General features: G+C 40.4%; 1 protein-coding gene across 11 annotated transcripts in view; it reads left to right on the top strand.

The window, feature by feature from the left end:
• pde4dip (phosphodiesterase 4D interacting protein) overlaps positions 1-13455 on the top strand; it is a 239886-nt gene that overhangs the window by 82988 nt on the left and 143443 nt on the right. For 9 of the 11 annotated variants that reach the window (XM_072273939.1, XM_072273942.1, XM_072273941.1 and 6 more), the window contains exons 1-4: positions 98-2306; positions 7637-7774; positions 8011-8130; positions 8918-9010. In XM_072273939.1, the coding sequence (XP_072130040.1) occupies positions 1137-2306; positions 7637-7774; positions 8011-8130; positions 8918-9010 (1521 nt within the window). In that variant the 5' untranslated portion in view covers positions 98-1136. Of the gene's footprint in view, positions 1-97; positions 2307-7636; positions 7775-8010; positions 8131-8917; positions 9011-13455 lie in introns of those variants that run through there. The other 2 variants (XM_072273947.1, XM_072273948.1) reach the window with 2 other exon arrangements.

Raw genomic sequence — 13455 nt, 5'->3', positions numbered from 1 at the left:
ATTTGGCAACAAATGTATGACGCTGCGTCGAGTTTACAGCGAAAAGAGTGAGACAGATTCTCCCCTGCCAGTACATGGTTAGTTCCAGATCTCTGAAACCCTGAGTCCGTTTCAGCTACATTGTTGCCACATCACTGCCGGGTTAAAGGGTTGCGAGCTGAAGTTTCCCCTTTTGAAGACATTGTGCCCAGGAAATTCATTTTACGGGGTGTAATTTAATCCAGTCTTGGCATGGACAATCTCTTTCAGTCCGTTCCGTTACTCGGCGGCGGCCGCTTTGTTGAGACGCGAGGGGCGGTGCCTCTGCTCTGATAGTCAATTGCTCTGCCTCCATCTCTGCCAGGAGCGGTGAAGACGAGGAGTATGATGGTGTGATGATTTGTTCTCCGTCGGGTTGTGACATGGCCGAAGTTACGGCGGCAAGAGAAGACCTGTTCTCACAACTTCTCCAGTGTCTCTACGGGCAAGAGGATTCCCCCGAATAACGCGGACCACAGCGCATTTGGCGGCCCCGTTTTATTTTTCCCTTCGTTGATTGGAATGGCATGAGCTGATCTGAATCCTGAATATTCCCAACATTCAGATACCTGGAGGGTTGGAGAGAAAACCAATATGTGGAAATGCGCAAAGCACAGCTTTTCGATTTGCCGGAATTAGATTTTATTTATTAGGAATCGCTTGACTGAGAATATAAATATGTATTAGGAACTTATAAAAGGAGCTGGTTTATAATTAATATTTTATTGTAGAGTATTTATGTTTAATGGAAATATTTCAAAGCCGTGATGTTTATATGGATGTGAGAGGGCGCCTTCATATACCCGGAGATGGTTCCAGATAGCGCCCACACTGCGATTTATCTGAACTGGTGCCAGGAGAAAAACCATTTATCAAATTGAACTGCAAAGAAAAACTAAAAAAGCGGTATTTGTACGTTGATTTCCTCCTGACATTATTTGAGACTTCTAAAGGATAAATTTATTGTTAATAGAAACTAGTTAACTTCGTAACTATTATTGAGAAACATGGACAAATGGTGAAACCTTGCTGTGGAGACTAAGGTTGTGACTTTTCAATTTAAATTTTAACCTCATTGTCTAGTTGACTGTGTAATCAACTCTACTTTGGGCACCAGAATGAAGGAAGTTTGCAGGATTTGTGCCCGTGAGCTGTATGGTAACCAGCGACGATGGATCTTTCACACGGCTTCCAAGCTAAACCTACAGGTCATTCTATCCCATGTACTGGGCAAAGAGATATCCCGAGACGGGAAGCCAGAGTTTGCCTGCAGCAAGTGTGCTTTCATGTTGGACCGAATCTACAGATTTGATACAGTCATTGCAAGGATTGAGGCACTCTCCATTGAGCGTCTGCAGAAGTTGCTGGTAGAGAAAGACCGGATCAAACACTGCATTGCCAGCCTTTATCGTAAAACCAATGAAGAACCAAGTATCGACGCCAAGGGAGAGGACATTGCAGCAGACATTCCAAACCTACCTGATGTCCGATACCATGCTTTACTGCAGGATGATTTCGTCTACTCTGGGTATGAGTCATGGACAGAACATGGGGAGGAAGCTGTAGATACTCACAGCTGCCAGACTTCAGAGAGCACAACCTTCAAATCCCGGAAGTGTCGTAGCTGCTCAGCCCTGCGTGTGACCGATGCAGACTATGAGGCAGTTTGTAGGGTCCCTCGGAAGCTGGCAAAGACTGGTGATCTCTCTGCCAAGTGTGGAAGTGTTACGGTAGGCAGTATAACTGCTGAGGAGGGACTCTCAATGCCAGTCATTCATGAAACTATGTCTATGGGACCAAGTGAATCTAGGACTTCCACCTATGCTGACTCTCTGGACAAAATATCACCAGCTTCTTCTGTGGAATCTCTTGGAACAGCAGTAGAATCCTGTCCTGCACCCAGTAGTGATGTGACACAAGGAGAAAAAAGTGTGAAAGATGACAAAAGTCCTAAATCAGACTTTTCTGATGGTCCAGCACCAAGTCCTGCTATGCACCCCCATAAACTGGACTTGGTACTAAGTTTAGTGAATAATGTCGAATACAGACCAGTGCAAAGTCCGAAAGGCAGCAAGTTACCAATTCATGTTAGGGCAACACCATTGGGCTCTCAATCAAGTGGTAGTTTGTGCGAAGGGATTTTCAGATCTCACCTGCAAAGCGGTAGCTATGAATTAATCAGTAAATACTTGGAGACTCCTAGAATGAATTTGAGCTTTGATGATATGGCAGATCTTGAGGACCTCCTGCAGGATGTGCTTGATGAATATATTCCCATTTGCACACAGGTACTTGAAGAATGACTGTTAAGATTGATTTTTCCCTCATCTCAGTGTTCTGTAAACTATTTTGCAGCAGTCAATAGAAGCTGACCCTACCCTTGCAGACAACTTTTTTCAATAACATTGTCGTGCAGATTTTTGATAACTGTAATCTGAGCTTTTCTCCTCTCCATCTTTCCCACTGAGATCCACTCCAAAAACAATTGTGAATGTGAAACAAATTGGGTGTTCAGTTGCACCAATTTTGTGGGCAAATTGTTTCTGTGCTGTTGTAATAAGTTTCTTCCATGAAAAAACAATACAGTTGATCCACTGAAAGATCAACACAGTTAAATCACAGAATGGTACTGTGTAAGCAAGTTTGCAAAGTATTATAAAAATCTCTAACTGTAGTTTTAGTTGTTTCACTGCATTGCAATCTTCCTTTGTGTGTTTGGACTTCATGTGGAGCCTCAGAATATTGGAGGGAATGCATCATAATAGTGTAGGCGTTTGTGCAAATGAAGTGTCCTGGATGTTTTCTAATCCTAGTGACTGAGGATTTGGCACAGTTTAAAATACTGTATATAATTGATGCTCAGTATTTACACTCTGCAGCCACTTGATTAGGTACACAGGTTGCTTGTTAATGCAAATGTCCAATCATGTGGCAGCAACTCAGTGCATCAAAAGGTTCGGTTGTTGTTCAGACCAAATGGCAGAATAGGAAGGAAATGTGATCTAAGTGACTTTGACTGTGGAATGATTGTTAGTGCCAGGGGGGTGGTTTGAGTATCTCGGAAACTGCTGATCTCCAAGGGTTTTCACGCACAGCACTCTCTAGAGTTTACAGAGAATGGTGTGAGAAACAAAAAAAAACATTCAGCGAGTGGCAGTTCTGTGGGCAAAAACATCTTGTTAATAAGAGAGGTCGGAGGAGAATGGTCAGATTGTTTCAAGTTGACAAGAAGGTGCCAGTAACTCAAATAACCACACATTACGACAGTGATGTGCAGAAGGGCATCTCTGAATGCACAACACTTGGAACCTTGAAATGGATGGGCTACAGCAGCAGAAGACCATGAACATACACTCAGTGATCTCTTCATTAGGCACCTAATGAAGTGGCCACTGAGGATAGTTTGCCGTAAATAAACAAAATTGTACTTGAGTCATGTTGGTACTGGAGAATTGAACTCTGGCTGCAGTGCTATTTATTTTTCTTTTACTCTGTGTAAATGCAGTAAGGCATGTAGAGTTGGTGCTATCAGCTGGGAGACTTTCTAAACAAGAGTTCTGAAGTTCATGAGGCCTGAGCTGGAAATCTGGCCCCTGCCATCTGAAACCTCCATACAGCATGGTGTAACTTCCTGTGCCTATTGCTCACTAGTGCCAGTTTTCTTGAGGACCTTGCCCTTTTGGAAATGGATTTGGATGGTTCAAGCTCATTTCGTGCAAGGGAAAACCCAAATTCACTGTTAGGTGATTTCTGTGGACATGTGACATGTTAAGTATTTCTATAGTGAATTAGATCAAATCTGTGGAATTCCAAGAGCTATATGGTTCAAAACACGGCAGCCTGTATTGTTAGTCCAAGTCACCAAGGGAGTTCTGGCTGTTTTTTTTTAAGTTCTTTGACATGTTGGGCATTTCCAGCCATTTATAAAAATGAAAAAGATAAGAACACTAAATGAAGCTGCTTTTATAACCGCAGCACAGATGAATGACAGTTGTCATTTTCTGCTGTTTGGTAGAAGGGTCTCCGTTGCACTTGCTGCTTAAGGAGAAAATGACAGGCTGTGAGCACCTTAACAGATTAAACATAATCTAGTTCCAATAACCTGCTTTTAACCTATTTTCCCACACGTCCATTTATTAGAGGGCATAATGTATAATTTGGGAGCTTGTAATGACATGGCTGGACCCAGGCTAGGCAGACGAATGGTATAACATTCAAGAATATTTGATTTTGAAATTATTACGCTGATATTTTTATCCCTTTTACCTTTTTTCAGTCAATGCTCCTTCAGAATAGAGAGGAGTTCCAAGTATACACCAAATCTGACCAATCAGCACTGAATGCCTGTGGATTAACTGATGGTTAAGTGGGGTGGACAGGAGGTTGGGTTGAAAGAAAAAAAATTGATATAAATGCAAAACCTTTCTTGCATCTGAGAGAGTTGCTGATGAGGTTTTTGTAAGTAGAAACTGAAATTAACAACTTCTAGTGCACCTTTTGAACACTTTCTGTTTATAACTCTTTTCACAATAGGGCCAGCACAGTAGCGTGGTGGTTAGTGTAACGCTGAAACAGCGCCAGTGACCCAGGTTCAATTCTGCCACTGTCTGTACGGAGTGTGAACATTCTCCCCATTACTGCGTGGGTTTCCTCCGGGTGCTCCAGTTTTCTTTCACATGCCAAGGATGTAGGGGTTAGTAGGTTAATTACACATGGGCATAATTGGGTGGTACAGGCTTGCTGGGCCAGAAGGGCCTGTTACTGAGCTGTATCTCTGAATAATTACACATCTTTTCACCAAGCCTCTGGTGCAAATTTTGTCAGATAAACAATGTATTGATGAGAACAGAGCTCAGTATTAGATAATTCAAATCATTTGTTGCATTTTAAAATGGTATCTGGTGCAGTGACGTTTATGAAGCAATTGCTGCTGGTGGTGCCCTTCAGCCTATTGTAAATTTTCAGTCTGAACCTACTGTTTACAGGACAGAGATAAATATCATGCTGGCACACATAACTGCAATAGGATAGGAATAATTAGGGTTTTTAATGGTGGTCTATTCAATAGATTTGGCGCAGTCTAATTTGTTGCCTGTTCTTTAGTGTGCAAGAAAGGGAAATATGAAGCTGCTTGATTGAAAACAACCCAGTACTCACAAACAGGTTGGCATCTTCCTGTTATTCCAATAGTAAAGGCCCACTGAGGCTATGGTTCTCACCTGCTGAGCACACAGATATGTATTTTTTTTTGTGTACTCGCATCCTGATGACACCCCCAGTCCACCATTTACTGTGTCCTTCACTCTACAAATTATCTACTGAAAATGTCATTGATGCTGAAGAACTCTTTATGTTTCAAGAGGACTCAGCTGTGGGGGAAAAATTCTACACCTCAACCATAGAAAATATTGTGAATGTTCAGCAGATTAGAAACATAGAAAATAGGTGCAGGAGTAGGCCATTCGGCCCTTCGAGCCTGCACCGCCATTCATTATGATCATGGCTGATCATCCAACTCAGAACCCCGCCCCAGCCTTCTCTCTACACCCCCTGACCCCCGTAGCCACAAGGGCCATATCTAACTCCCTCTTAAATATAGCCAATGAACTGGCCTCAACTGTTTCCTGTGGCAGAGAATTCCACAGATTCACCACTCTCTGTGTGAGGAAGTTTTTCCTAATCTCGGTCCTAAAAGGCTTCCCCTCTATCCTCAAACTGTGGCCCCTCGTTCTGGACTTCCCCAACATCGGGAATAATCTTCCTGCATCTAGCCTGTCCAATCCCTTTAGGATCTTATACGTTTCAATCAGATCCCCCCTCAATCTTCTAAATTCCAACGAGTACAAGCCCAGTTCATCCAGTCTTTCTTCATATGAAAGTCCTGCCATCCCAGGAATCAATCTGGTGAACCTTCTTTGTACTCCCTCTATGGCAAGGATGTCTTTCCTCAGATTAGGGGACCAAAACTGCACACAATACTCCAGGTGTGGTCTCACCAAGGCCTTGTACAACTGCGGTAGTACCTCCCTGCTCCTGTACTCGAATCCTCTCGTTATAAATGCCAGCATACCATTCGCCTTTTTCACCGCCTGCTGTACCTGCATGCCCACTTTCAATGACTGGTGTATAATGACACCCAGGTCTCGTTGCACCTCTCCTTTTCCTAATCGGCCACCATTTAGATAATAATCTGTTTTCCTATTTTTGCCACCAAAGTGGATAACTTCACATTTATCCACATTAAATTGCATCTGCCATGAACTTGCCCACTCACCCAACCTATCCAAGTCACCCTGCATCCTCTTAGCATCCTCCTGACAGCTAACACTGCCACCCAGCTTCGTGTCATCCGCAAACTTGGAGATGCTGCATTTAATTCCCTCATCCAAGTCATTAATATATATTGTAAACAACTGGGGTCCCAGCACTGAGCTACATTTGTGAAGATATCTGTGCAGAACCAGTGATGTCAAATTTCAGACTCTGGATTATCGGTCACTTGAATTTGTGGTTGGAATGAACCAATGGTCTTTCGGCAGCACTGCTACAAAAGTGGTGTATATTGTTTAGTTTAAACCACGTTCTATTCTTGTGGGTAATACTGTTTTGGGTTGTTCTTCCACTGTGACTGTAACTGTATGAATCGTGAAGCAAGTGGTTAGAATGTGGGCAACGGGTCAGCTCTGTCTATTACGCTGATCCTCACCATTCTAACTAACATAGCATGTAACACCTCAGCTGTTGGGATATTTTGTGTTGTTGTGAGCTTAAAAATAATGCTGATAATTTTATTTAATCAGAATTAGATTTATTGTCATTGAGGTGTGGTGAAATTTGCTGTTTTGTGTTGGCAGTACAATGCAAAACAAAAAGGATTATAATTTACAATAATAAAATAAACAACACAAGAGAGGAATAGTGAGATAGTGTTTATGGTCTGATAAATCATCTGGCTTGCAGTCCCTGTTTACACATTAATATTACTTGATAGTAATGTTAAAGCCACACATGCTTTATGTTCCTTAACATAAATGACATTGCATTGCCCAGCACCTTATACATTTTTAATGCTCGCTTATTCATCAGCTAGTCTGCTATATTAATTTGAGATGATGTGCTGTCACGTTTGATCAGCTCCATTGCCTCAAGTGACATTAAACCATTTGGGCTGATTTGGACCCATGATCCATTGTGTTTTCCTGCACCATTAAACATAGTCTGTGACACAGTGATGTATAAATGAGCAAATTTCAAAGTAGTTCCAGTGATTCATGAGGATGGGACTTCCTGTCAATAGTTTAATGTATTTAATGCTAGATTTGAAGAATTAAAACACTACCCATTTCTGTGCTATATTTAAGATGTTATCCCCATCATTAGTGCCCATACCGGATAAAAAACTAGATTGTTGGATCCAAGTCCGTGTTTTGGGCACAGGTTTTTTTGAATTTACCAATCTATTCTGGAGATAAAAAAAAGTGGTTGTTGTGAAATAGTGAAAACGTTTATTACCAAATAGAACTTTGTATTGAATTGGGCTAACTGAACACTTTGCTTTACCTTGTTGTATGGTGCTGAGGTATTTGACGAACTAAATCTTTGATCATTTGTTTTCCAGAATCTAATTGAGGAGCAGCAGCAGCAGTTGAACCAGTATGAGTCAGCAGCTGGTCAGTGTGTCGCCGAATTACAGAAAGCTCAGGTCCAAATATGTGGATTGCAGGACAGAATTCAAGAGTTGGAATCTGCTAATAAGGTGAGCTGACATCTTATAACTGATGGATGTTATGATGTGAGTGGCACGTGGGTACAAATTTTTCATTCTAAAAATCCATTACTATCTTTCATGTTTTGTGGCAGTAGCAAGGTCATTAACATTTCCTCTTCCTGCGAAGAGCAGAAGTAGCTTATGTAGTTCAGATAATCAAACAGTTTTTGAACAACTTTCTAGTACCTTTTTTTGTGGTTAATCCCATTTCTCCATTCTCCCAGATGCTGCAGGCGAATCTAAATGAAATGGAAAGTGAATTGAAGGCAATGCGTTATGCAGCACAGAAGCAAGAACATGCTCAGCTGGGGCTGAACGAGGCTTTGAAAAACAAAGACAAGGAGGTAAATAGAGACACAGGTGGCAAGTATCGCCCACGGAAGCAAAAGGATGTATCTAATAATTTACAGGAATTATAGTGTAAATTACTCTGGTTCGAGTGCACATAAAATGCTCTTTGAAAATACCTAATGGAATCTGCTTCCTCCATCCTGTCACCCGATAGTTGCAGATTGTAACAACCCCTCCTTGGGTGCAGTTTGGAAAGTAACTCCCCACTTGACTCCTTGTTTGCTAATTATTTTCAATCTGTGTTCTCTGACCAGTTAAAATAAACTACAACTATATCATTATCCATTTATTAGGTGTCCACTTAACTTTTTCTGCTCTGGTAATTTTGCATTTGACAGGCAATGTTGCCACTAAGAAGTAATGTGTAAAATGTAGGTGCCAATGCAGTCTTTGTTAATTGTGACTACAATATAATAGTATAACTATTTTCAGGTTTGATCACCAATCCATCCATCTAACATTGTTGACTGATAGTGAACGGTGCTCCCTTTGCTTAATAGAAATAGATGAATCAGAAATATCCATTCATTAATAAGAGCAACAAATGGAATAAAAGCATAAACAAAATTACAGATGTCTTCAGAAGATTTTCCACCTTTTCTACTTCTAGGAGGAGCCACTGTTGTATTCTTATGCTAGAAATATTAGTCAGTGGAAGCTATACCTGACAATGACAAAAAATAACAGCCTATGTTATATGGATGCTTTTATTAGTAGAAATAGTTCCAGTGATTTTTGTGATCTTGAAAGTCAAATCTCTCACCTTTGTTTTTCTCTCAGATCGAAGAACTTTATCGTGCAATTGATGGCCAGAATGAGACACAGGCCAAGCTGAGGGAGATGCTTCACAGAAGCCAACTTGAAAATCTGAAGGTAGAGAACAAGTAAAATAATAACATAAATAATAATATTGAATTGTACTGAAACATCTTATTTTTGTTTTTATTATTCCTACTTGTGCCCTATCAGCTCCAAAATGACTTTCAAATTCCAAATTCAAGAATTAGCCAAGATAATAATTGATACTATCTTTGTTAATTCTCACAGCCCTTCGCTAGATTTGAAGGTCACTAGTTCGAGCCTCAGCTGTGGCAACGTGTTTGTGTCCTTGAGCAAGGCACTTAATCACACATTGCTCTAGTCTGTGTGAGGAGTGGCGCCCCACACAGACTTCCAATCTGCGCCTTGTAAGGCATGAAAATGCCCGACACAGGCCTCTCATGGTCTGAGTCGACGTTCCCTTCCTCCCCTTTACTAATATGCTAAAGTAGAGATACAGAACACTATATTTTATTCAAATTCATTTTTTCCACAAAAATTGAAAACCATGGAGCTGTTCGTTATGCTGTTAAATGTCATAACCTATAGTCCATCTACTTTGAAAATCAAAATTATTTTGTCACTAGTGTACTTTATTTTCTATTCTAAAAATTTTAGTAGATGTAAAAAGAGCTACAACAGTTCAGTGGGTCAATGCACTGCTTAATATATTCCTGAGTCTCATAGACTGGAATGAATATCCTCACTTGAAGTCTTGAATTAATTAATCTGACTGGGAATTTCCAGTTACCTGGTGTCAGTGGTAGTTCTAAATGAGCTAATGTCAGTTAGGCATGCAAGTTTGTTGATATCAGTAGAGGAGGTCAGGTAACTTAGTTCTAAGATAAAAATAATGTAGCACAATTGGTTGTAAGCTAGAGTGTGTGTGGGGGGGGTAGGGTAGTATAATTATCAAGATCCTGTTTCTTGTTTGTTTCCTGTTGATTCTTGCTGATGCTCATTCTCTACATTTCTGCATCATTCCCCAGTTTAATGTATTATAGAAGTTTTTTTAAATTCATATTTTGGAGATCTAGGTATCAATAGCAAGGACAGCAATTGTTAGCCTTTCTGAATTTTCAGTGGGACGATGGCGATGAGCGACCTTTCCAGCCCACTGCAGTCTTTCTGGTAAAGGTATTCCCTTAGTGCTAATGAAGAGAAACTTGATCATGATGGCATCTATGGACAGAGAAACAGTGTTTCAAGTCAGAGACCCTTTATCAGAACATGGAATAGACACAAGGAGTTAGTTCAAAGTTTACGGAGAGGGTGAGGGAGGGACAAGAGAAATATCTCTGTGATATGGTGAGGCCATTGCTGTTGGACCTAAGTTGTTGATGGAGTAATAGAGTTACTAAGTTGATGAGGGCAGTTAGAGATAGTATGATAAAAGAAATGCAAAAACTTTCGGTGGGGGGGTGGAACAGAGGATAAATTAAAACAAACATAGCAGTTACAAAATGCAATGCTATAGATATACCTGGAAGGCCAGGCTCTACAAATGGAGAGAATGAAAGTATAAAAGTGCTCCAGTATTGTAAATGGGTGACATGCAGCAGAACATGTTTATTCTGATTCAAGCAGAGAAAGCACATACTGTGCTTGCAATTATAAAACTACAGTGTACTCAGACAGAAGATGAGGCGCTTTTCCCAAGCCGGCTTCCCCACTCTCCATTGACTCCCTTTTTTCAACTTGTGCGTAGAACTCCCTAAGTTCTTGATTGTTTTCCAGCATTTTCTATTTTTATTACGCATTTCTAGCATCAGCAGTTGTTTTTTATTTGACTTTCATTTCCCAAGAGTTGCTGTATTTTGACCCAGTAATGAAAGAATAGTTCCAAGCTGGACGATAATGTAGATCTTGATATTCCTATCCATGTGCTGCCCTTGCTCTTCTTGGTGCTTGGAAATGTTGTTACGGTAGCCTGGGAAATAATTACTAAGCATGTGGTAGGTGGTTAAAGCTGTAGCCACTGAGCACTACTAGCAGACAAGCCATGAATCAATTGCTGGAGCTCTAGTCATCCAGCAATAGGAAAATATTTCTTTGTAATTCCATTCTGTGCCCAGTAGATAATGGAAAGGCTTTTGATTGTGAGGAGATGAATCACTTGCTGCAGGATATCCAGCCTCTTGCATGCTCTTAAAGCCTTTGTCATTTGTGGTCATAACACAATTATTCAAAGCGAATTTTGTTTCCAGTGACTGAATAATCAATTTAAGTGGTCCTTATTTATAGGGAAGTATATGATAGTACAGTAAGCATGTCATTTCTACTGATCCTAAGTCATTTCAACTATTTGTTTGGAGCAGCCTTTCTTGATCTTTTTGCCCTGGAGGAACCTTGAAATAATTTTCAGATCTCAGAATCCCTGCTTAAAAATTATTATATCTGCAGCTCACAGTACATGTAGTGTGATCAGTAAGTTGCAGATATAATAATCCAAAAATAATTGTCAATGCTGTTTTGAGTAGAGAATGAATTTTTAGCCAACCTTTCTTGGAAAAAAAACACAACAGGTTGTTAAGCTTAATTTACCTTTCTTGAAATTAATCTGTTTCTTCCCTTCTCACAAATTTTTAAAAACTCATAAGGCAAACATAATAAATTTCTGATAAATAACTGGCTTAATCCAAAATGGGATTTAATTTTTCTAAAGGTAGGCTCGGTAGATTTAATTTAACTAAAGGTTATAAATTGATTTTAATTAATGCCATATATAACATGAAAATTTATTGACAATGTTGAATAGTAGAGTTAATGAAGAACATAAGCAAAGCAATATGAATAAAAATACAGTCTAACACGCAATTTTATACAAGACTTTAAAAAAGCATTTTCTTACTAAGTGACATGATCAGTTCAAGTATAGGTAGGCCTAGCATGTGAAACCTTAACTTGCTTTTTGCTGAACAGGTACTCAATTCTGAGTCGAACTTGAGATAAGCACACATGGATTTCACCTTCATCTGAAATGAGACAATTTCTGTCCTTGCTCTTGCTCTTATTAAAGTTAGCTGGCACATGTGAAAACTGCAGCAAAATGTTCATTGTTTTCTTATGAATGGCAGGATACTCTTCTTTCACAGAAATTGAAAACTTATCCAGGGTCAGGTCAGTAAATTTCATCTTGAGTGCATGATTAGACCGCAACTCACAAAGTTCTTCCTCTTCTCTCAAAGTCAAGTTCTCAGGCTGAGCAGAAGATTCAGAGAAAGGGTCCCTCATCCAGACATACACTTGTGTTGAAAGGGAGGAAAAATACTGTTTAGTTTTGTTCGACAGTTCTCCCAGGTGGTTTTCAATGAGACTTTCTGATATCCTTCCTCACTCTCAAGCCCAAGCAGCAGTGAAAACATTTCAAGCTTTCCTTTTCCAAAGATTCATTTTCCTTTTAAATACAAGAATCTTGTAACTTGAAGTCAATACATTTTCTCCAGGGCCTTGTGGAGATTTGTTAACTGGTTCATATGATGAAAAATATTTGCTAAGTAGGTGAGTTTCTGCAGCCGTTCTTCATCTTCGTACTCAGCAAAATCTGGCCTACTGTTTTCTTGAAAGAACTCCTGCAATACACCTTTCAGCTCAAACACCCTGTTGAGAACTCTTCCTCTATTCTCAGAATTTTCCATAGGCTTAGAAACCTCCTCTTCAAAAATCACCATATTGGACTGGCAGACATGTCTTTAAAACACAGGTTAATAAAAGGAGAAGTTGGGAAGCGTGGAGGGGGGAAGTTGGGGGGAGGTAATTTGGGTCGTAAGGGCTGATGTCACAGCCCAAGTTGGGCGAGTCCAATCAATGCTCAGAAAACTCACCTCATGCTCCTCATCAGTCTACTGTCATCCCCTCTGTGCAATAAAGTGCTCACCAATTATCAACAGCCTCTCCTATCTCCTAGTCAAAAACTGAGAATGGATTCAACCAGATAAACACGGTCATACTGCGCAGTGCCATACTGGACTGAGAGATCTCTAACGAGATTGTTAATGGGGCTGCTTGGTCACTGCCCACCACCGCAAGTGCTACCGTCGCACATTGCGCAAAGTTGAAAAATGCAATGTTTATTTTTCTTAATCACAATCTCTCACGGAAGCCTGCTTGAGAAACCCTGGTTTAGAGTTATAGAACACTACAGAAACAGTAACCACAAGAGATCTGCAGGTGCTAGGAATCAACCCTACAACTTACCTTGTCCATGCCGAGCTATTATTCTGCTTAGTCCCATCGAGCCCTCAATACTCCTCCCATCCATGTACCTATCCAAACTTTTCTTAAGTGTTGCAATTGAACCTGCTTCCACTGGCAGCTTGTTCCACATTCACACTGCACTCTGAGTGAAGAAGTTCCCCTTAAATAGCTCACCTTTCACCCTTAACTTATGACCTCTGGTTCAAGTCGGCCCTATAAAATTTCCTGCTTTATTCTTAGAGCCCTTTTTGAACAACGGAACAATATTAGCTATCCTCTAATCCTCTGGCACCTCACTTGTC

The sequence above is a fragment of the Mobula birostris genome, chromosome 12, assembly GCF_030028105.1.
Source record: "Mobula birostris isolate sMobBir1 chromosome 12, sMobBir1.hap1, whole genome shotgun sequence".
NCBI lineage: Eukaryota > Metazoa > Chordata > Chondrichthyes > Myliobatiformes > Myliobatidae > Mobula > Mobula birostris.
Note: the sequence above shows the minus strand (reverse complement) of the source record. Positions and strands in the feature narration are given on the sequence as shown.